The 22,733-nt window shown below is 43.2% G+C and overlaps 1 protein-coding gene across 2 annotated transcripts in view; it reads left to right on the forward strand.

Annotated features, from left to right (window-relative positions):
* Positions 1–18,846, forward strand: part of usp25 (ubiquitin specific peptidase 25) — a 65,035-nt gene extending 46,189 nt beyond the window's left edge. For both annotated transcript variants that reach the window (XM_086098038.1, XM_086098039.1), the window contains exons 19-24: positions 4,065–4,243; positions 7,130–7,208; positions 7,301–7,380; positions 7,617–7,740; positions 15,144–15,336; positions 17,966–18,846. In XM_086098038.1, the coding sequence (XP_085954164.1) occupies positions 4,065–4,243; positions 7,130–7,208; positions 7,301–7,380; positions 7,617–7,740; positions 15,144–15,336; positions 17,966–18,138 (828 nt within the window). In that variant the 3' untranslated portion in view covers positions 18,139–18,846. The remainder of the gene's footprint in view (positions 1–4,064; positions 4,244–7,129; positions 7,209–7,300; positions 7,381–7,616; positions 7,741–15,143; positions 15,337–17,965) is intronic.
* Positions 18,847–22,733: the final 3,887 nt, after the last annotated feature.

Below are 22,733 nucleotides of genomic sequence, written 5' to 3' on the forward strand. Positions count from 1 at the left end.
TACCTGGGAGGCTGAGGAGTGTGATCCCTCTAAAGTTGGAACACACCCTCCGGTCCCCCTTCTTAAAAAGGGGAACCACCACCCCGGTCTGCCAATCCAGAGGCACTGTCCCTGATGTCCACGCGATGTTGTAGAGACCACCGAAGCCGCATTCCACTTGGCCAGCCGGTACCTGTCAGCAGCCTCCGGAGTCCCACAGGCCAAAAAGACCCAAAAGGACTCCTTCTTCAGCTTGACGGCATCCCTTACCGCAGGTCTCCACCAGCGGGTTCGAGGATTGCCGCCCCGTCCTCCCAATCACACCCCTCCAGGTCTCACTGTCATTACCCACGTGAGCGTTGAAGTCCCCCAGCAGAACGAGGGAGTCCCCAGGGGGAGCGCTCTCCAGCACACCCTCCCAGGACTCCAGAAAGGGTGGGTACTCTGAGCTGCTGTTCGGTGCATAAGCACAAACAACAGTCAGGACCCGTCCCCCCACCCGTAGGCGGAGGGAGGCTACCCTCTCGTTCACCGGGGTAAACCCCAACGCACAGGCGCCGAGCCGGGGGGCAATGAGTATGCCCATACCTGCTCTGCGCCTCTCACCGTGGGCAACTCCAGAGTGGAAGAGGGTCCAGCCCCTCTCGAGAGGATTGGTACCAGAACCCAAGCCGTGTGTGGATGTGAGTCAGACTATATCTAGTCGGAACTTCTCAGCCTCGCACATCAGCTCGGGTTCCTTCCCTGTCAGAGAGGTGACATTCCATGTCCCCAGAACTAGCTTCAGTAGCCGAGGGTCGGACCGCCAAGGCCCCCGCCTTTGGCTGCCACCCAACTCACTGCGCACCTGACCCCTTTGGCCGCTTCCACTGGTGGTGAGCCCATGGGAAGGGGGACCCACGTTGCCTTTTCGGGCTGTGCCCGGCCGGGCCCCATGGGTGTTGTTTTTTTTTTATGCTAGAGCATACAGAAGACACAGCCTCTCAACTGCAAACAATGGTTGAAGAAATGGTAGTTATTACACAAACGGCCAGCAGGTGGCAGCAGAACAAAAGAGATCAACCAGGGCCATGTTAAAAAAAACTCACATTTCTAAATAGATTTGTGAATAATGATGAAACTTAGCTATGTTCTAATGCTAATTGCTGCAAAACGGAAACAGATAGAAATATACTTTTTTTTCCTGATGAAAGAAGAGACTTTCATCTTTCTTTTGGTAGGTTTCATTTTTTATAGCAATAATACACGATATTCTGTAGGCCAAAATCCCTTAAAACAGGAGTGAAACGGATTGTTTTAATTAAAATAGCTGGGAGTGAATGAGTTCGGGAAAGGCACCATAACATGGCCAGGTTATAATGGCTCTCATGTTTTGGATGCCTGCTACTTAAATAAATTTAAAAAGGGGGGGGGGGTACTTTATGTTTGTGGGTTATTCTCGGGAAATTACAGTATTATTTTAATACTACTTTCATAGATTATTCTGAATATTTTATTTGGATGTACATCCCATTAGTCCCCTGTTTTTCCTATCTCATCTGTCCCATTGTCTACGCAGTCTTTTCACCCTTCCCCTCAGCATGAAATCCAGTTGAACACCCCCTCATTCCCGCCTCGTAATTTTGTCACGGAGGATGAGTCCCCTAGCCACCACACAGTTGAGGTGGCCATTCCCTATGTGGCGACCTTTGTCATTGAGTCAGAAGAAGGGGGATATGATGATGAGGTAGAGCAAGTCTAAGCAAATCTTTGTGTGGTAATTGTGATTGAAGAACACACATCGCTGCCTATCACAGGTGGCAAATCCAGGTCCAGAAAGTAAAAACCTTGCCACAGTTTGGCTTTAGCCCCGAGTGCTATCTAGCTCCCAAGCAGGCGAGCACCATGGGTGCTAGCTAACTAGCTAGCACTAAGCAGCAGAGGTGGCAAATCCAGGTCCGGAAAGTAATAACTCTGCCACAGTTTAGCTTTAGCCTAGCAGGTAAACAAGCACCAAGGGTGCTAGCTAGGGAGCTAGCTAACTAGCACTTGAGGCTAAAGCCAAACTGTGGCAGGGTTTTTACTTTCTGGACCTGTATTTGCCACCTCTGCTGCCTATCCATGTTTCTACATGATATTTGCTATGCTTGATGTTTAATAGTGATGGATTTCAGTTTCAGGAATGGCTTCAGACTGAAAATGCAATCATACGAAGCTCGTCTTGCACGGTCGTTCTAAATAGTCTGAAAAGTCTGTTTTTAAACCCAACTGTGTTTTGAAAAAAAAACATAGGTTGACTTTTTGCAGCAAGCTGTGTGTTACTTGCACATACACGCAAATCAGAAACAAAAGCCTCTTTCAGACTGCCTGTCATTACTTTAATTAATTTCCAGATCTGGGTTGATAATAGTGGAAGTAAAGTTTTAAGTTTCAACAAGATCTGGATCAGGATACCCCCCTGATGTCATATTAAAGATGTAACAGAGGCAGATCGCTTACCTGTTAAGCCAGAAGCTGCGACCAGTGTAAGAAGTAAAAACTGTGTAAAAGGGCCTCAAAACACACATGATTTAGCATGTGTATATCACTGCATGTTGTATATAGAATTGTGGTCAATAGCCACTTAGCACTGTCAAACTCGGCTCAAATGGCTTCTTGTTTTTTCCCCGCACATGATCACAATGAGGAATATGCTTTGACCTATTAAACTTGATGGCTGTGTTTCTCAAGGATGTTTCACAATAATAAAAGCATGGACTGCAGAGTGATGCTCGTCTGTATTTTAGCATTTCAGAGTGAGTTACTCTGTGATTGCCTGCACTTGTTCCATCACAAGAGCCTATTATTTTGTTTAATGCAGTTCCTGCTTCCCGGGCAGGCAATGATGACCCCAAACATGCAGGGTGTAATTATGGCTATTGGCAAATCCAGCAGAGTTTATGAAAAGAATGGGCCTGAGGCAGCCTTTTTTAAGGTACTGTCTCTCCCTCGCCTTTTGCATTCCCTCTCCACCCACTTCCACCTTTTTATGCAAATCAGTGTGTTGGTCTTGTTTACATACTTATATTCCAGTAGTTACTCTTTGAAACCCAGACAGTAACTTCATCATTGTAGTCAAGTGCTGACAGCATTCCCACTTATGTTGTTTCGAACCTTTATTATAATTTCAGTACTTTTTATTCTCCACACTCCCACATGCTACATCCGATTTACACCGTTCAAATTGCTTAAAAAATTCATGCCTTCCAGGGAATATATCATTTGATTCTACATTACTTAGTTTTCACACAATTTAATGTTAAATATCAACTTTCCAAATTTTTGACCGGTAAACAGGTTCGAATCCCACCTTAGACAGATTGTAGTTCAAGTTTTCTTTTTATTTATTTATCATTCAACTACTATTAATAATTTGTAATTTCCACATAATTTATCTTTCAATTTACTTGATAAGTGTTCCACATGCATTCAAATCTTAGCAATCAGTTATTAACATTCAGCTTTCAGCACTCCCACGCAATTTCTACAGAAATTGCACTTTGTCTAGTTATTATTATTATCATTTTGTTTTTACAAGACACGTTCTCTCTCTTGATATGTAGGCAGCTACGTGAGTATTAATGTTCTTAGAGTGTTTAAGTGTGCCATTGTTGCTTTTGTATAACCAACCTGGTTAGCAATTTGATCTTGTTTTTTATTTATTTATTTATTTATCCACATTTGTGAGAGGCTCTATTTCAATCTGAGGTCTGTATTGGTGTCAGGCAGAATCCTTGCATCTCCAAAACCAACATTTCAGGGAACCAAGAAAACAACATTCTTGTTGAGCCATAAACATTAAATCATAAAAGAGAGCTAGCTATGTTCAACACTTTAGATTGAACTTTTTTTTCTCTTAAATAACAGACCCATGTGGGACTGACTAAGAATGTTGATTTCTGAAAAAATTTAATGAAGTTGACCAAATTCGGACATAGAGATACCCAGATTGATTCTGATTGTTCAGTTCAGTTTTGTTTTCAATTTGTAGTCTAAATCGAGCTTGAGAAACCTGTGGAGTAAGCTGTATTTTTAATGATCATTTGTGACATTGTTTTTGTGGTCAGGCTCTCAAGCTAGAATATGCTCGACTTCTGAGGTTCGCTCAAGAGGACACTCCCCCAGAGAATGACAACAGACTTCAGCACGTCATTGTCTACTTCCTCCAGAACCAAGCACCCAAGAAGATCCTTGAGAGGACTTTGCTCACTCAGTTTGCTGACCGGAACCTGGCCTTTGATGAGAGGTACACTATGCTAGGCACAAACAAACAAGCGTATTAATCCATTTTTAAAGGGGAAGTCAAAATTCTTTATATGTTGTATGTGCCCCCAGGAGTCTAAACACCAGAGGTGGCAAATCCAGGTTCAGAAAGTAAAAACCCTGCCACAGTTTGGCTTTAGCCCCAGGTGCAAGCTAGCGAGCTCCTTAGCAGGTAAATGAGCACCCGTTGAGCTAGCGAGGGAGCTCGCTAGCTAGTACCTGGGGCTTAAGCCAAACTGTGGCAGGGCTTTTACTTTTTGGACTTGGATTTGCCACCTCTGCTAAACACAGAACTCTGATTAATATTGCATTAGTGGAATATGAATTAACCCATTAAGGCCTAAAGCGCCTGGCAAAACATGCCTTTAAAACCTAAGGGTGACTTTTGAGTTACCGTATTTTCACAACTATAAGGCGCTCTTTAAAGTCTTAAATTTTCTCGCACCTAATAGTGAGGTGCGCCTTGTGTGTGGACCAGGGTCCAAAATCTGTGTGGGAGGACTTCCCGCGACACATTGCTTATATACAAGAAAGGCGGAACCGACTGAGGACAGACATGAGAGCACGGAAAAGTCAACTTGGTGGCGAATTCTCCTAAGTTTATTATTATAAACCTTCAATATTTATATTTTTTAAATCAACAAACAAATGTCGCTTATGCGGGTATATAGCTCCAAATATATTTACCTTCAACACTGAAGCACATTCGAAATAAGTTCGGGGGAATCGAGTGGTAATTATTTGTCGTCCATTCCGTTATAAAGCCGTCAAAAGCCGTCAACGAGGCCCACGTCACCCTCTCGTGCATATTCTGTTGAATTTAATCGGCTAAGAGACCAAGAATTGGTCAAAACATAACAAAATGACATATGCGCTCTCCCGAGTTTAAAGGGAGAAGCGCGATCACACGCTCCCGGCCTTAATGGGTTAAGCAGCAAAATCCACCTGTTTTTATCAACCTTACTGGGTGACCATTTTGGCTCTTGCTTTTGACTGGACATGACATCATAGGGGTCAGGTAATGACCAATCACTGTTCTTCTTGTGGATGTCACATGACGTAACTCATTAAAAAGTGATATCATTTTCAATCTACGGCAAGTGGCAAAATGGCCACCCCCAGAGTTGGTTTAAAACGGGTGGATTTTGCTGCTTAGTTCATATACCACAAACTTAATAATCACAATAACATGTTTACACTATTGGAGCTGCATAGAACGTAATACCTGTCCCCCTGCCATCTGCGCCCATGATTTTTAGCCTGCTATTGTAATTTCCGAGTTAGCTTTCCACATCACACACGTCATCACACCAACACAAGGCTACAGCCGCTTTAAAGGCCCTCTTAAGTTTTCAACCTTCAATTCATATTTTCATAACTCTGCTGATGAAACATTGATTTACAGCTAAATTAATGGAACCTTTGTTGTGGCCTGTGGCGGTCTGTATCGTTTTTACTTGTGCTACCTTGAAGAGAGTGGTAGGAATACTGCCACACAAAAAACTACAAACGTGCAGACTGCTTAACGGCATACGTTCCAAAGACAGAAGTCGAGTCAAACCTCTATGCCCAATTACTGTTGTCATGGAGAAGCTATAAAACAACCCAAGAACCGAAGATTTTTGTCTGAGAAGACAAAACATAAATAAGTAAAATAACAAGGGATTCTACCTGGATAAAAGCACAGTACAGGATTAACATTGGCCTCACAGTTTAAAAATCATTTCAGGGACTCTCCATTGTAAAAAAAGAAAGAAAAAAAAGAAGGGAAGTCATGTTTACTTGAAAAAACCTAGTCATCTTTTTTCACTTTGAAATTCTAAGTAAATTTTACATGCGTGTGTGCGTGTGTGTGTGTGTGTGTGTGAGTGTGTGTGTGTGTGTGTGTGTGAGAGAGAGATAAATAGAGAAATAAGATTGACTCCAAAAAACTGGAAAATGTACTTAGAATTTCTGAGTGACTTAAACTTTGATGCTCCAGCTACATAGATGGCATAGGTAAATTCTCTCGTACACAGTAAAAATACTTAGAATAACATTTAGTTACTCTACTCTGTTGAGACTGGGACCAAATCTTGTCTGTTTTTAAGAGTAAAACATACTCTACGAAATATGCTATGTACTATTTTGGTTTTTGAAATACAGTACATCTTTGGGGCCGCTTCCAGTGTAGATGAAGTGCAGAACATTCCTTAATTTTGTATTTTCTTCGCAATGTTGCATTTAATTCTGTGTTGAATTGGTATGCTGTCACGTTTACAGAGCAGAGGCAGCTATCGCAAAACAAACAAAATAAACAGACTTGGGTTTACGTTTACTAAACTGAAACGTTTGCATTTAGTCATCTTTCCATATGGCCAGCAGAGGGTAGCAGACACTTGTAGTACGAGCCAGCCTATTGTACAGTAGAGACTGATTGCACAGAGATAGTGCTTAACTCTTTTTCTTCGACCTTAAGTTGATGTGTAAATTTAAAAAGACATGCTGTAATGCCTTTCCACATTACTGATAGATGCTAGCATTCCCTCTGTATTTAAAATGTGCTTCTGATCGTACCACTGTGTGTTATTTCTCTAATGTCACATCTCGTAAATCTTTCTTCCAATGCTTGTTGGCCTCTATCCAAATTCCTGAGAGAAAAATGGATTTCTCACTTCTCTATTTTGAGTAAGATAATTAGATTTATGTGTACATGTGGCCTCAATAGGAGCCTCCAGAGGAGTGTTTCACTTTTCCTCTCAGCACTGAAGAGTGATTCATTAGGCCAAGTTATGGCCAAGGAGCAGGCGATACCGTTTCATCTCCTGACAATGACTCACCATCAGAGCTGATGCCAATTTGTCTTACGGCCTTCTTTCCTCCCCCACAGATGCAAAAGCATTATGAATGTGGCACGCGCAAAACTGGACCTAATTAAGCCAGAGGAGGTCAACATGGATGAGTATGAGGTCAGCTGTGGTTTCCCTTATCTATAATGCATTCCTTTCAAACAACATATTTCAACGAGCTGCCCTTCTTTAATTCATATTTTTCAACACAGATATGGCATCAGGACTACAGAAACTTCCGGGAAACAACCATTTTCTTGATAACTGGCTTGGAGCTCTTCCACAAGACCAAGTATGGTCACACACTATCAGATTATCGTTATCTTTTACTATCATCTACTACTTCTGTACAGGTTTTGTTTCTTACAAACATTAACTAACTTCAATGTCACCTGCAGAGGGCAGCAAAGTAAAGACAAAGTACAAGCATTCATGTTATTTTAAAATATATACTTTTTTTTTCTTCTCAAAGCAACTTTTATATTGTTGGAAAAAGTCCCCCCCCCCTGAATGTTGCTTCCTTTTCAGTTATGTGGCAGCTTTGATGTATCTGATATATTCATACCAGTACAACAAAGAGCTTTTGTCCAAGGGGCTGTACAGAGGACATGATGAGGAGTTCCTTGGTCATTACCGTCGTGATTGTTTGCTGGTGAGTCCAATTGTGCAATAAAATGGTTGCTTCTCTAGATGGCAAAAATATTTGCTTTGGAACAGGAACATTTGTGTTCAGTGGTAATTCCTTGCGAGGCTACTCATTATGGAGGACCAAAACCGCTAAAATTAAAAATACATTGATAAAATAAATAAAAAATATATTTAAAAAAACATTTAATGCAAAAAAATAACTGGAAATGGAAATAAAAACAACAATATATATACCGGTATATATTCATAAATAAATAAAAATAAAAATTATATATTCCGTTCCGTTCTGTCTTCAATTCCGCTTATCCGGGGTCGGGTCGCGGGGGCAGCAGCTTTAGCAGGGAAGCCCAGACTTCCCTCTCCCTAGCCACTTCAGCCAGCTCCTCCGATGGGATCCCAAGGCGTTCCCAGGCCAGCCGTGAGACGTAGTCTCTCCAGCGTGTCCTGGGTCGTCCCCGGGGCCTCCTGCCGGTAGGACATGCCCGGAACACCTCCCCAGGGAGGCGCCCAGGAGGCATCCGAACCAGATGCCCCAGCCACCTCAACTGGTTCCTCTCAACGTGGAGGAGTAGCGGCTCGACGCTGAGTCCCTCCCGAATGACCGAGCTTCTCACCCTATCTCTAAGGGAGAGCCCGGCTACCCTGCGGAGGAAACTCATTTCGGCCGCTTGTATCCGGGATCTCGTTCTTTCGGTCACGACCCACAGCTCGTGACCATAGGTGAGGACAGGAACGTAGATCGACCGGTAAATCGAGAGCTTTGCCTTTCGGCTCAGCTCCTTCTTCACCACAACGGACCGATACAGCGTCCGCATCACTGCAGACGCTGCACCGATCCGTCTGTCGATCTCCCGCTCTAACCTACCCTCACTCGTGAACAAGACCCCAAGATACTTGAACTCCTCCACTTGGGGCAGGACCTCATCCCCGACCCGCAGAGAGCACTCCACCCTTTTCCGACTGAGGACCATGGTCTCGGATTTGGAGGTGCTGATCCTCATCCCAACCGCTTCACACTCGGCTGCAAACCGCTCCAGCGAGAGCTGGAGATCACGGCTTGAAGAAGCCAGCAGCACCACATCATCTGCAAAAAGCAGAGATGCAATGTTGAGGCCACCAAACCGGACCCCCTCGACACTCCGGCTGCGCCTAGAAATTCTGTCCATAAAAATTACGAACAGAATCGGTGACAAAGGGCAACCTTGGCGGAGTCCGACCCTCACAGGAAACAAATTCGACTTACTGCCGGCAATGCGGACCAAACTCTGACATCGGTCGTACAGGGACCGAATAGCCCGTATCAGGGGGCCCGGTACCCCATACTCCCGAAGCACCCCCCACAGGACTCCCCGAGGGACACGGTCAAACGCCTTCTCCAAGTCCACAAAACACATGTGGACTGGTTGGGCGAACTCCCACGCACCCTCAAGGATCCTGCTGAGGGTGTAGAGCTGGTCCACTGTTCCACGGCCGGGACGAAAACCACACTGCTCCTCCTGAATCCGAGATTCAACTTCCCGACGGATCCTCCTCTGCAGCACCCCCGAATAGACCTTACCTGGGAGGCTGAGGAGTGTGATCCCTCTAAAGTTGGAACACACCCTCCGGTCCCCCTTCTTAAAAAGAGGAACCACCACCCCGGTCTGCCAATCCAGAGGCACTGTCCCTGATGTCCACGCGATGTTGTAGAGACGTGTCAACCACGACAGCCCCACTACATCCAGAGCCTTTAGGAACTCCGGCCGAACCTCATCCACCCCCGAGGCCCTGCCACCGAGAAGCTTTCCAACCACTTCAGTGACTTCGACCCCAGAGATAGGGGGGCCCACCTCAGAGTCCCCAGACCCTGCTTCCTCAAAGGAAGGCGTGTTGGTGGAATTGAGGAGGTCTTCGAAGTATTCTCCCCACCGATTCACGACGTCCCAAGTCGAGGTCAACAGCACACCATCTCCACTATACACAGTGTTAATAGCGCACTGCTTTCCCCTCCTGAGACGCCGGATGGTGGACCAGAATTTCCTCGAAGCCGTCCGGAAGTCGTTCTCCATGGCCTCACCGAACTCCTCCCATGTCCGAGTTTTTGCCTCAGCGACCACCGAAGCCGCATTCCGCTTGGCCAGCCGGTACCCGTCAGCAGCCTCCGGAGTCCCACAGGCCAAAAAGGCCCAATAGGACTCCTTCTTCAGCTTGACGGCATCCCTTACCGCTGGTGTCCACCAGCGGGTTCGAGGATTGCCGCCCCAACAGGCACCAACCACCTTACGGCCACAGCTCCGATCGGCCGCTTCAACAATGGAAGCACGGAACATGGTCCATTCGGACTCAACGTCCCCCGCCTCCCCCGGGACAACGGAGAAGCTCTGCCGGAGGTGGGCGTTGAAACTCTTTCTGACAGGGGATTCTGCCAGACGTTCCCAGCAGACCCTCACAATACGTTTGGGCCTGCCTGGTCGGACCAGCATCTTACCCCGCCATCGGAGCCAACACACCACCAGGTGGTGATCAGTTGACAGCTCCGCCCCTCTCTTAACCCGAGTGTCCAACACATACGGCCGCAAATCCGATGACACGACTACAAAGTCGATCATCGAACTGCGGCCTAGGGTGTCCTGGTGCCAAGTGCACATGTGGACACCCTTGTGCTTGAACATGGTGTTCGTTATGGTCAGTCCGTGACGAGCACAGAAGTCCAACAACAAAACACCGCTCGGGTTTCGATCGGGGGGGCCGTTCCTCCCAATCACGCCCCTCCAGGTCTCACTGTCATTACCCACGTGAGCGTTGAAGTCCCCCAGCAGAACGAGGGAGTCCCCGGGGGGAGCGCTCTCCAGCACACCCTCCAAGGACTCCAGAAAGGGTGGGTACTCTGAGCTGTTGTTCGGTGCATAAGCACAAACAACAGTCAGGACCCGTCCCCCCACCCGTAGGCGGAGGGAGGCTACCCTCTCGTTCACCGGGGTAAACCCCAACGCACAGGCGCCCAGCCGGGGGGCAATGAGTATGCCCACACCTGCTCTGCGCCTCTCACCGTGGGCAACTCCAGAGTGGAAGAGGGTCCAGCCCCTCTCGAGAGGATTGGTACCAGAACCCAAGCCGTGTGTGGAGGTGAGTCCGACTATATCTAGTCGGAACTTCTCAGCCTCGCACATCAGCTCGGGCTCCTTCCCTGTCAGAGAGGTGACATTCCATGTCCCCAGAACTAGCTTCAGTAGCCGAGGGTCGGACCGCCAAGGCCCCCGCCTTTGGCTGCCACCCAGCTCACTGCGCACCCGACCCCTTTGGCCCCTTCCACCGGTGGTGAGCCCATGGGAGGGGGGACCCACGTTGCCTTTTCGGGCTGTGCCCGGCCGGGCCCCATGGGTGTAGGCCCGGCCACCAGACGCTCGCCTTCGAGCCCCACCTCCAGGCCTAGCTCCAGAGGGGGGCCCCGGTGACCCGCGTCCGGGCAAGGGAAACGAAAATCCAAAGTTTATATTCATCATTGGGGTCCTTCGAGCTATGCTTTGTCTGGTCCCTCACCTAGGACCTGTTTGCCATGGGTGGCCCTACCAGGGGCATGAAGCCCCGGACAACATAGCTCCCAGGTTCATTGGGACACGCAAACCCCTCCACCACGATAAGGTGATGACTCACGGAGGAGAAAAATTATATATTAATTTTTGTATTTATTTCGGTTTTTGTATTTTTATTTTTTGAATATCGTTTTTTATTTTTGTGTTTATTTTTAATTTCATGTATTTATTTAGCGATATTGTTTTTTATTTCCATTTTATTTATTTTTTTGTATTTAATTTTTGAATTTAAAATTTTTATATCCATTTTTATTTTCACTTTTATTCATTTATTTAGTTATTTAGTTATTTTTAATTTTGGCAGTTTTCTCCTGACTCCCCATTTCTATCAAGGTGACTCAGCAAAACATGACCAGCACCACTCACCTGAAAGGGTTGCTTTTTTTCCCTTTTTTTTTCTAATGTCTCAGACATTACTTGAATTTGCCCACTAAATAGTCCACTTTCATTGTTTTTATCAGAATCTGACAAATTAAAAGTCCGTCTACGCTTTGATATGATGCTCCCCCTGCTTTTTTTTAACATCTATATATCACTGAGCTTTAGAAGTGTGTGCTTGGTTCGTGCCGTTAGTATTGAGTGAGATCAGCTTGATCTTTAGGAGTCTGCACTCTGTAACCTTACGCCAGCATTGTGCTTGTAATGTAATCATTGGAATAGGAATAGGAAGGAGGAGGGCCAGTGAGTGTAAACACAGCATGTACTCAGCTAACCTCAAATTTTGGCTCTGCACAGCCACATCGGTCATCTCAGATCTCCGTCCAGAACCTCTGGCTCAGCTGTTTACCTCCTGCTCTTGTTTTAATTGAAAACACTGCCAACATTGACATAGTTAATTCACTTGGTTGTTTTGTGTATCCAACCTTGAATCCCTGGAAGCCAAGCTGTTTTTTAGGGAACACTTTTTTTTCTTTTTTTTCATAGTACGGAGGTCACTGAGTTTGTTAGAGCAAGATGTTTTTGTCCAAGCACAGCATGAAAAGTCTGTATCCCCCCCTTAAGTTCCACTGGCTATATCCTAAGAAATTAATGATGAATGGTGGGCGTACTGCTCACACTGGGAGAAGACCAGTTGTGCTCTGTTCGACAACTATGGAAGTAATTTAGAGTTATCCCACTGAAAACGTGAGGTAGTTAAAACCACTGGAGACTGGCAATTCCTAAATGTGCATGTACCTTTTTTAACGTCATTAGTTTGCCAGTCCCTTTTTGGCATTGAATTAAAGTGTAAGAAACATGAAACAAAATCACCCTAAAAGTGTTTTTAAGAAAGAGTGCAAGTACAGATAATATGATTCAAAGATTGCTTTGGTAAATATGCAATGAAACGACCTGGTAAAAATTTGATATTTTCATGAATCTCGCAAGCCATGACAGCTCATTTCCACGCCTCCTTGTTGTTACCCTGTGCGTGCGTGACGTCAGCCTCCAAAGCGGTCGTCCCCACTGTTGACTCTCAAGCTAGCGATCACAAACTGTCAGTAAGTTGCTGTCTTAGTTTTTTATTGTTTAATTGAAGCAGTCTCACAGTACAAAAAAGCTAAGGACATATAGTAGTGTTAAATGCAGAAAAGTCACACAAAACATGCCTCGTAATTTGATCGATCTTGTAGACATATTACAGAGTCCATTTGTGTTATACTGACAGGTAAGCTCAAATCGACATGTGACACAAGTGAGAAGTGAGGTTTACCATCTTCAGAGCTGCCATGCGTTATCGATTGTCCGTTTTTTGTTATTGAAATCACCTAACACTGCTGCGTTAAACCTGCTGCTCGGTCATTAGTAGTGAAGCTATTGGATAGTAGGAATGTAACGATATCCAAACATCACGATATGTAGCTCACGAAACAATAATTATCACGAAATTATGGGGAGCATGGCGATGTTAAAAAAGGTCATGATATTGTAAAAAAAATAAAAAATAAAAAATAAAATAGCTCTTACTAAAATAACCCCACAATATTGTGCTTTTGTACATAACAGCAATGCACATAAACAACCTACAATCTATAATAACACTTAATATTGAGACACTTACTTGCTAATGCACACACATATTGAGGTCCTCCACATATTGACTCGGTTCACAATTATATTACTTTCCCCTTCATCTGATCATTAGCATGGATTTTAAACATAGAAGGGCCAAAACATGCCTTGTGAAAATTAAACTGCACTAAAAAAAAATAGCCAACAGAAGGTGCTAGAACTGCACAAATGCAAATCAACCTGACTTTTATAACAGGTGTGCTGCTTTTAATATCGAGACATGACGATGATGATATTGTGGCAGTTTTGATATCGCGATATCACAATATTGCCGTTATCGTCACATAAATAGACGAGTCCTTTCGCCTAATGCTACATTTTACATTCACACCAAAAGCGAGAAGGTGATCTTCAATGCTTACTTCGCTAGCATTTTTTGGAACACATGCCGCTCATTCGTGTATTTGCTCACACCGGAGAGGAGGAGGCGTGTCCTTTGGTGGATGAACAACTACTGTAGAGCATTTTAGCAAGTCAAAAGAGAGCACCGCCGACTACTTCCACTTCTTTCCTGGGACTATACAGCCGGGCCACTATTTTCCCCAGCAGCGCTTTTGCACTAAATAGCTTTGACATGGATGATAAACACTGCTGCTACCTCGGTACAGTTCAACAGCAAGTAAATACACTTACCAGCACTTGTATGCTACTTACTTGCTCACCATTCGGTCCCAGGTGGCAATGTTGTTGCGCTCCAGGTGACAACAGACAGGACGCTGTGTGTGACGTAGCCCGTACTCAAAACCGATTGGCTACCGCGAGGCGAAATGCGAAAAAAGTTCACATTGTTCAACTTTGGGGAATACGCGAGTGTGTGGATTTATTAATCCATAGTAGGGGTCGTACCAGTTGTCCGTCTTTTTCGCATGATCTAACCGCATCTCTGGGGAGCCAATACATGCTCACGCCATTCTCCTGTCGATTTGAACAAAAACTGGCAACACATTGAGACTACATTAATAATGCCGCATTATATAAACTCAGGAAGAGAAAAAACAAATACCAACAGCCAGCCAGCAGGAACGCTGTGGGTTGTTGGCGCCGCTGCGAGCACACCACTGGGTAGATTTTGCGCAGGTAATTTAAAAATCATGAAATATTCGGTTAATATGTTTTGATCCGATGAGCCGTTCATTTTGTCGTGTATGTTATATTATTCAGAAAACATATTAAAATTCGTCCGAGAGTCTCTTGTACACTTTAACTTCTAAAAGAGAATTATGTTATTATATTTCAGAGTATATACTATTGTTGCTTCAATCGTTCCACCGCCGATTTCCATGGAGAAGTACGTGATTGGCATATGCCGATCAGTGCCTTTCATTGCAGATCACAAAAACTAGTCACCTGTAGCTCATACTTGTAGTCAATTAGAGACCAGTTTGTGTGCAGTGTACCCGTGTGAGCATGGGGAGAACATGTAAGCTCCACATATGACTGGAAGTCTGGAACCCAGATTCGAACCCCCCAACCTCAAAACTGTGAAGCGGACGTGCTTTGTGCCACCCTGATTCACATTTAATAAAAAGTTATTATGTGTGAAACTACACATACAGTACTTGGGCGTCGGACAGCAGCATTATCAATATATGTTATCAAACTGTACCATTGGCTTAATGATTATGATAAATAGCAATATGAACATTTTGGCCCACACCTAAACATGCCCTAATAAGCTAAAAGAAAACAAATGTGCAAGCTCACTGTTTTTACTTATGTAGTAGCGCATTTCGAGTAAAACATATTTACTGTAATGATGTGTGATGTGTTTGATGATACATAGAAATTAAATGAGCAAGCAGCAGCCATGTTTGAGTCAGGAGAAGAGCCAGAGGTGACCACCGGTCTGGGAATCATGAATGAATTGGTGGTGCCCTGCATCCCCTTGCTGCTGGTCCACGACGCAGAGAGGGACCTGCTAGCAGTGGAAGACATGAGGAACCGCTGGTGCTCCTACCTGGGTCAGGAGATGGAACGTGAGTTTTTGACCCAAAAGAACATTTCAAATCGTTGGGTATTATTTCCAAACTTGTCGTTGGCTGTGCTGGGAGTATTAAGTCTGACCTGCAACCACTGCAGTTTATGGCTATTAGCAAAAGACAATGTTATTTTCTTGCCACTATTTTTCACCAGTGCTACTGGTGGGGGAGGACACATGGCTCCAACTTCCTAAGTATGACAAAATACACTGTTCTTTTCTTGGTCAACATTGGGTATTTTTTTTTCTTTCCATAATGAAGGAAAATCAAAAAAGGAACTGAAGAGACTGGAATTTGCCAAAATGCATACACGTATGTATGTATGCATGTATGTAAAATGCATACATGTTATTTACAAGCTAAAACTAGAGCTTTTGGCAAGCCGCATCAGTTTTGCACTAAGTTTACAGATACAAACATTAAAAAGCACTGCCGGCTATGAAATATGGAAGAGGGCTTAGCTGTGTTATTGGGGTGCTTAGCTACATCCAGAACAGGGTGGTTAAAATATGTGCAGGGCATAGTGAAATCTCAAGCATAATTATAGAGGTATTGTAGAGCAGTGATGGTCAACTTACAGTAAATGATGGAGGGGCCATAAGGGGCCACGTAGCACCAATTTCCTAACTACGACCAAACAAAATCCAAATTTTGCTCAAGGCACTCATTCACTCCCAGCCATTTTCACTGAAGCAACCCCCTTCGCAGCCGGCTGTTTTACTAGATTTTGACTGATTTTGCAAGGCCCACTGTGTTCTATTGCTATAAAAAACATGGAACCTACCAAAAGAAAGATTAGAGTCTCTTCTTTCATCGGGGAAAAAAGTATATTTGTATCCGTTGCAGCAATTAGCATTAGAATATAGCTAAGTTTCATCATTATTCACAAACCTGTTGAAAACACTGGGAAACGAGCTTATTGCAACATGCCCTGCTTGATCTCTCATACTCTTCTGTATGCTCGAGCATAAAAAAAACAACAACATAAAACATGTATAAATACGATTTTGGGACTATGGCAATATTTAAAATAAAACATTTTCATATGTTTTTGGGAGCAAATGAGTTAAGTGTATTTTATTATATTTAGATTTAAATTATATTAAATTTAAATTATACGTGTTTGTGTTTTAATTTATGTAAAAAAAAAATACATGACCTGTGGTGACCTCTGATCTATATAATATTAATATTGGATGCACGCTCTTTTTCAACTTACTATTAAAAGTAAATGTGATGGGTTTTCACAAAATCAGGCTTATGTCTCCGAAAATGAAAATTAAGATATTCATATATTCTAATTCTACACTTAATTCGTGGTGGTACCTCAACAATTGACCAAGTTAGAGGAATTTCAAATTTGGCAGGTTGAAATCCCTCAATTTGAGAAAAACACGTTTTAAAGGTCCATAGCAACCGGTACCTTAGGAAAAAGATATTCATCCCAAATTTTCAGGAAGTGTTGAAAGTCCAATGGAAAGCCTATTCCAAGAGCAGGTAAGGGCATCATCCACGATTTTAACCCCCCTTTAAAATGTGAGGAAGTTTGACATCTCAACTGATAAAATCGGGCAAAAATTGTGTTTTTGGCCTCAAGCCCAAAACAACTTTGAAGATCCCATTAAGCTTACAATTAGGGATGCACCGATTTTTCGGCCACCGAAAATATTCGGCCAAAAATGGCTAAAATAGGCATTTTCTGCATTCGGCCGAACTAAGATTAAAGCCGATTCAAGCTCTTCGAGCGCTTCCACATTTTCACTGGCATTCCGTTGCGCGTGCAATTTTTTTTTTGCTAATGCTAATGCTACAGTATATAGTATTGACTATACTATACAATTGCACAGCCAGAAAATGCTCACCTCTCGTTTGGTGTATAACACTGATCTGTATATATTACTGGATAGCCGATAGACTTTTGAAGCTGCGAGGCCGCCATATTATCACTCCCAAGAAACGTTTCTCGGCATACGATTATATACATTTATAGTATCGAAATTGGAAAACATTTGAGACAGTACTTAGTAGAAACAGCATGGTTTATGATGTTTTAAATTTGTTAAACATAAACAAGACAAGGACTTCAGACATTTGCCTTAAATACATGTATAAATTATATGCTTAATGATGTTTACAGGAGGAAACTTGTATATTTTTTAAACTTGTATATACATGTAATTCAACAAAAGATGCAGTACATATTTTAAACAGTTTACATCGGTATTAAATCGATTTTCGATGCATCGTTACGGGCTGGAATTTCCATTCATTTCAATGAGAAAAGTTACCTTGATTCAAGAACGTTTCAATTGACAAACGAGGTCACGGAACCAATTAAGTTTGTAATCTGAGGCACTGCAGTGCAATGTGTGTGTAGGAGCTCATATCAGTTTGTCCAGCAAAAGCTTGTTCTGGCTAATGTTCAGGAAAGGCTGATTTTTATCACCCAGGCCCACACTCTCTAGACTTTTACTCTCTGTTTGTGCAACGTGCTGCCCCATATGATATCGTAGTCCAAATATTTGCTCATTTGAAGTCTGTGTTTTGAGTTCTAAATGAGGATGCAAAGCCCATCCAATGAATCATTTTTTTTATCTTTCTCTGTCTTGCCATTTTCTGTTGGTAGCCAGCCTCCAAGAAAAGCTGACCGACTTCCTCCCCAAGTTACTGGACTGCTCGACGGAGATCAAAAGCTTCCATGACCCCCCGAAGGTGCCCGCCTACTCCACCTTGGAACTGTGCGAAAGATTCGGCCGCATCATGACCACACTGTGCAAGGTGGCCAACCACGGAAGATGAGCTCTGCGGATGAGCCCGGCACCTTTCCCCACATCCAGGCTCGAGCCTGGTCTTAAATCCCATGGAGCTCTCTTAACTTATGCCTTCCTTTAGAAATCCAGGGCTCACTTGCTTTCTAGCTCTTATTCCTCTGTTACTCTTTTGCTGCTATAGGTGTTATCATTGCAAATATTATTTCACTTACGTATGCAAAAACAACAGAGGAAACGTAGGGGAGAGAGGACAAGGTGGACTGTTTTGGAGGGAAGATGAAAAAAGAAAGATTAGTGGAGCACAAATGCTACCCTGCAGCTAAAAGCCAAGCACATTCAGCATCAGCTTTGCCAGACAAAGACAAAACAAGTTTGCAGTTGTTCATACTTTACCAGTGTTGTTACTGCTTTGATTCAAGCTTCCCCCAACCGCCCTACAAACCCTTTCTCAAAGCATCCATCTCTGCATGGAAAGGTTTGTTTGTCCTGCTGCTCTGCCTCTTGTTTGGTACAGTATTACTACGTTTTGGTTCATTTTATAAGGAAGAAAACCTTCAGAGTTCTAGAAAGCCAGGTTCATCAGCCGCTCAGTAACTCAAATGGGTCTCATGTCTTTGTGAGCTGCTCCAGAATGAGATGGTTTAAGTGCTGTGGGTGAGCAGCCATGGACTTTCTGTGGCTTGTTAATAAATCCATAGAATAAAGTTTTATTTATGGCCCTTTTAGGCCAAATAAATACGTGTTGTGGTTTTGTGTGTGTGTTTGCTAGGTTCAAAATTGTAGTCAAGTGAAATTTATGCTCATCGTGAAGATTGGGATGCGCTTCCGTGCTGGATTTTACTTTGTTTCATCTTTCTTTGCTTTGATCCTTCCTCTGGTCTCCTGACAACTTCACGACTCTTGCAGGACTCTGAAGTATCCGGTTAAGGTTTTTGGATTTTTAACAGGTTTCAGGTGAATTAAAGAGCACAAACTCGCATGCATGCACACGCCAAAAAGGGAGGGATGGAGGGCGGGAGAGAGAGAGAGAAAGAGAGAGACAAAGACTCACAGCCGCAGAGAGAGAAAGAGATGCACACAGACAGACAGACAGACAGACAGAGAGAGAGAGAGAGAGAGAGAGAGAGAGAGAGAGAACAAACGAACCCCGACTGTTGTTTCCTATTGCCGCGCTCTCTCTCTTGCTTGCCCTCTCTCTCTCCACTAAATGTTCATGCTCCCTAACTCTTTGACTGCCAGATGTTTTCAGAAAAGGGATGCTGTGAGTGCCAGCCGATTTAAGCATTTTGACTGATCTTTCAAGGTCCACAGAAAATTTTGTGTTTGGACTATGGAAATACAGATACTACCAAATGAAAGATTGAACTCTCATCTTTCATCAGAAAAAAAAGTTTGTTTCTACCTTATTCCGTTCTTCAGTAATCAACAATAGAAAATGGTTAGTTTCACCCAAATGCGCTCATCAGTCAAGCTTTTAGTGAAACGATATTATTTCATGCACTCTAGTGAATTTTACACTTCTTTTTGTCCATGAATGATGCCACAAACACCTAAATAGTGCTTTACTTATGTAAAACACTATCACCAACAATGAAAAAGTGTTTTTTGATAGCAAAATACATTTATTTACATTCAACAGTGTAACAATTTGACAACAATTTGGCAAACTATTTACAAATGTGTGCAACTGTGGTACTATTTACAATTATGTGGATGTTTCAACTACAGTTTTTCTTTTTGTGTAACACTCCCCTGCGTGCAAGGAGACGCAACAGGATTTGCACAACAGATTAGTTTCACTGCGATTGCCCCTTCGCGTGCACTTTCTTGCCGGCCGTTTTTTCCGGGGAATAGCAAGTATATACTACAGTGTGTGTTGCCATCAAGTCTACTATCAGGATCATACTACGGTTACGTTACGGTGGTGTTACGTCTGGCTTCCTCATGTCCTTCAGTTCCTATACCGGGTGGTAGATGTTCTGATCCATCTTATCCACTCCATTCATGGTGGCATCGTAGTCCAGAACCAGTGTCTTCTCCGTGATCAGACTGTACCCGCTCCTCCGATGAATATGCATTGGACTCGGGGTACTCTCCATCGTCCGATTGAACGTCGGCCTGTATTCGGTTGTGCTCCGCGTTTTCCGGCGTTAGCATCACTAGCCGGTGAGGCTTTACTACGTGATCATAGCGGCCGCGTCAACGCTTCCAACTTCGGCGTCAACGCTTCCAACTTCGGCGTCAAGCTCGGAGTCACCATCATCATCATCGTCGACATCAATGTGCATTTTAGTATTGATCGATGCCTTTCGTCTTTAAAAGTCATTGCCTCGGAGGAGTAGCTAGTAACATTGCGGGCTTGTTGGTACTCTATGTAGTGCAACTAAATGAAGCAAACCGACCAGGGTACGCAAAAAGAAGGGGAAAAGAAAAGAAATACTTGCTATACAAAGTATTATATATAAGTAAGTACGGTGTTACGGCCTGTGGCCGGTAGTGGCATGTATGTGTGTACGCAGGTGTAGCATCCAGAGGAGCCTTCCAGCCATGGCAACAGAGCGGGAAAGCCCTTGGCTGGTGGGCACGCCTATCCGCTGAAAGACTACTTACGTCACAGGATCCCCTCCGCTTCCTAGTCTCTGCCCACCATCTTCCACCCGCCTCTTCACCAGCTGCTGACAATCTCGTCATTAGTTTCTATTAAAAGTAGTTGAATCCCTTCATTCAGACATTTGTGCTACACCGCGTGTTGTGTGCTATTCGCGTTTGACGGGTCTGAGTCAAGTAAGGTAAGGTTAGGAGTAGTTTTAGTATAGTTTTGCATCATTTGCATCCAACACATAGTTTCCTTTGTCTGTATTAGTCCCACTAGGTTTAGAGTGGCACCCTTAGTTGTATTTATGTTTTTAGGTTGAGTCAGTGCAGTTAGTTACTGTTTTTCTTTGTTGCTGAGAGCGTCCTTTTTATGTTCGTCACGCCTCAGTTAGCTTTAGTTTAGAGGGTTTCCGGGATCTTTAGTTCAGCTAGTACTTTCTGTTTTGATTGTTTGTTCTTTTAGGGTGTTGCTAGCCGCCCCGCTTATACTTGTATCCATTCTCAAACCAACTCTAATTGTTGTAAATAAACCTAACTCATTATCTCACCATTTCATTTTTGTTTGTTGTTACTGTCCATACGTGTACGCTGAGCCTGGGCATTAACAACGGGATCGTGAGCCTGCCCTTCATGGTGGGGCAACTTTCCTGTGAAGTCAGCTTTGCTTCTATTGAGTTATTTTGAATGTTGTTTTGTTATTGACGAATGTCACCCCCAGCTTCCTCTAACGTTACTTGTGTAAGCAAGACATATGCAGAAGATTTATCTCAACACTCTTTGCAGCGGTACACGTTGAAAAGTTTGGTTAGTGGAATCGATTGGATTACAAACATTTGCCGATACTGCCCGCACCGGACGACTTTAAAATGTATGCTCTAAGGTAGTATGGCTCTCAAAACACGGACATTCTTCTGTCGGATTTTATTGGTTGCTATTTGCATTTATCATTTGTGAATTTGAGGTGAAGAATCTCTGGTTATTTTTAAACCAAGTAACTAGTTCCCCCGAACATGTTACAACAAAATTAACAACAACAACATTGTTTATTCATCGCTTATTTTTGTACACTTTAACAGCAATTTCAACTTTTGGGCTGCTGGGAAAGGAAAATAAGAGACCTTAAGGGGAGGGTGTTTCTAGATATCTCAAAATCGAACATCTTGACCACAAATCTATTTTTAGCCCGAGCCAGCCACAGCTAGCGACTCACTAATATCACAATCGCATTATAGTAAAAACAAATTTTACCATCTTACAATGATATTTACCTTAATCAAAATGGTCAGAACACACTTTGGTAGACTTTGTCAGTTGGAAATTCTTTCGGTGTATCTTTGTAATTTCGGACACTTCTTTGCCGTTCCCATTTGACATTCCATGGACCGGCACATAATGTGGGGCAAATAATAATAAAAGCAAAGTTTCTTAGTACATTTATTTGTCCTGAGACCAAATCCAAAAATAAATAAGAGAAAAGAATGCTTGAAAATACTTTAATAAATACCAAATAATTCTTGAGTACCCACTAAAATACTAATTGTCTCTTGTATCACAACCCCCACTGACTAACTGGAATCTCAAATAAAACTGAACAAAATTTTAAATAATTTTTCCGTTTGTATTATTTGTTTCATTGATGTCTCTTGTAAATGTGGGAACATTTGTTTTAATAAACATACATTTCAAATAATGGAACATGTGGCCCACAACAAACACGGAACCCTGTTACCATAACCTGTTTGGCATGGTAGTGAAATCACGATACACTGGACTTTACATCAACAGTTTTTCAAAAGAATGGGCAGAGCAACGGTATATGTCCTCTCTTCTATTTTATTTTATTTTTTTAAATTTTTTTTGTAACAGTCTTGATTGAATGTCACGCTCTACCTCATGCAACCCTGTTAAGCGTATTATCAGAATAAGACAATTATTTTTATTTACTTATTTATATGAGTAAGTTTGTCGACTTTGTAGTCCTTACAGCTATCTGAACAGCTAGCTTCTACTCATGGGAGAAAGTGAACA

Source organism: Leptonotus elevatus, chromosome 16, assembly GCF_054856555.1.
Source record: "Leptonotus elevatus isolate MCC_2025b chromosome 16, RoL_Lele_1.0, whole genome shotgun sequence".
Lineage (NCBI taxonomy): Eukaryota > Metazoa > Chordata > Actinopteri > Syngnathiformes > Syngnathidae > Leptonotus > Leptonotus elevatus.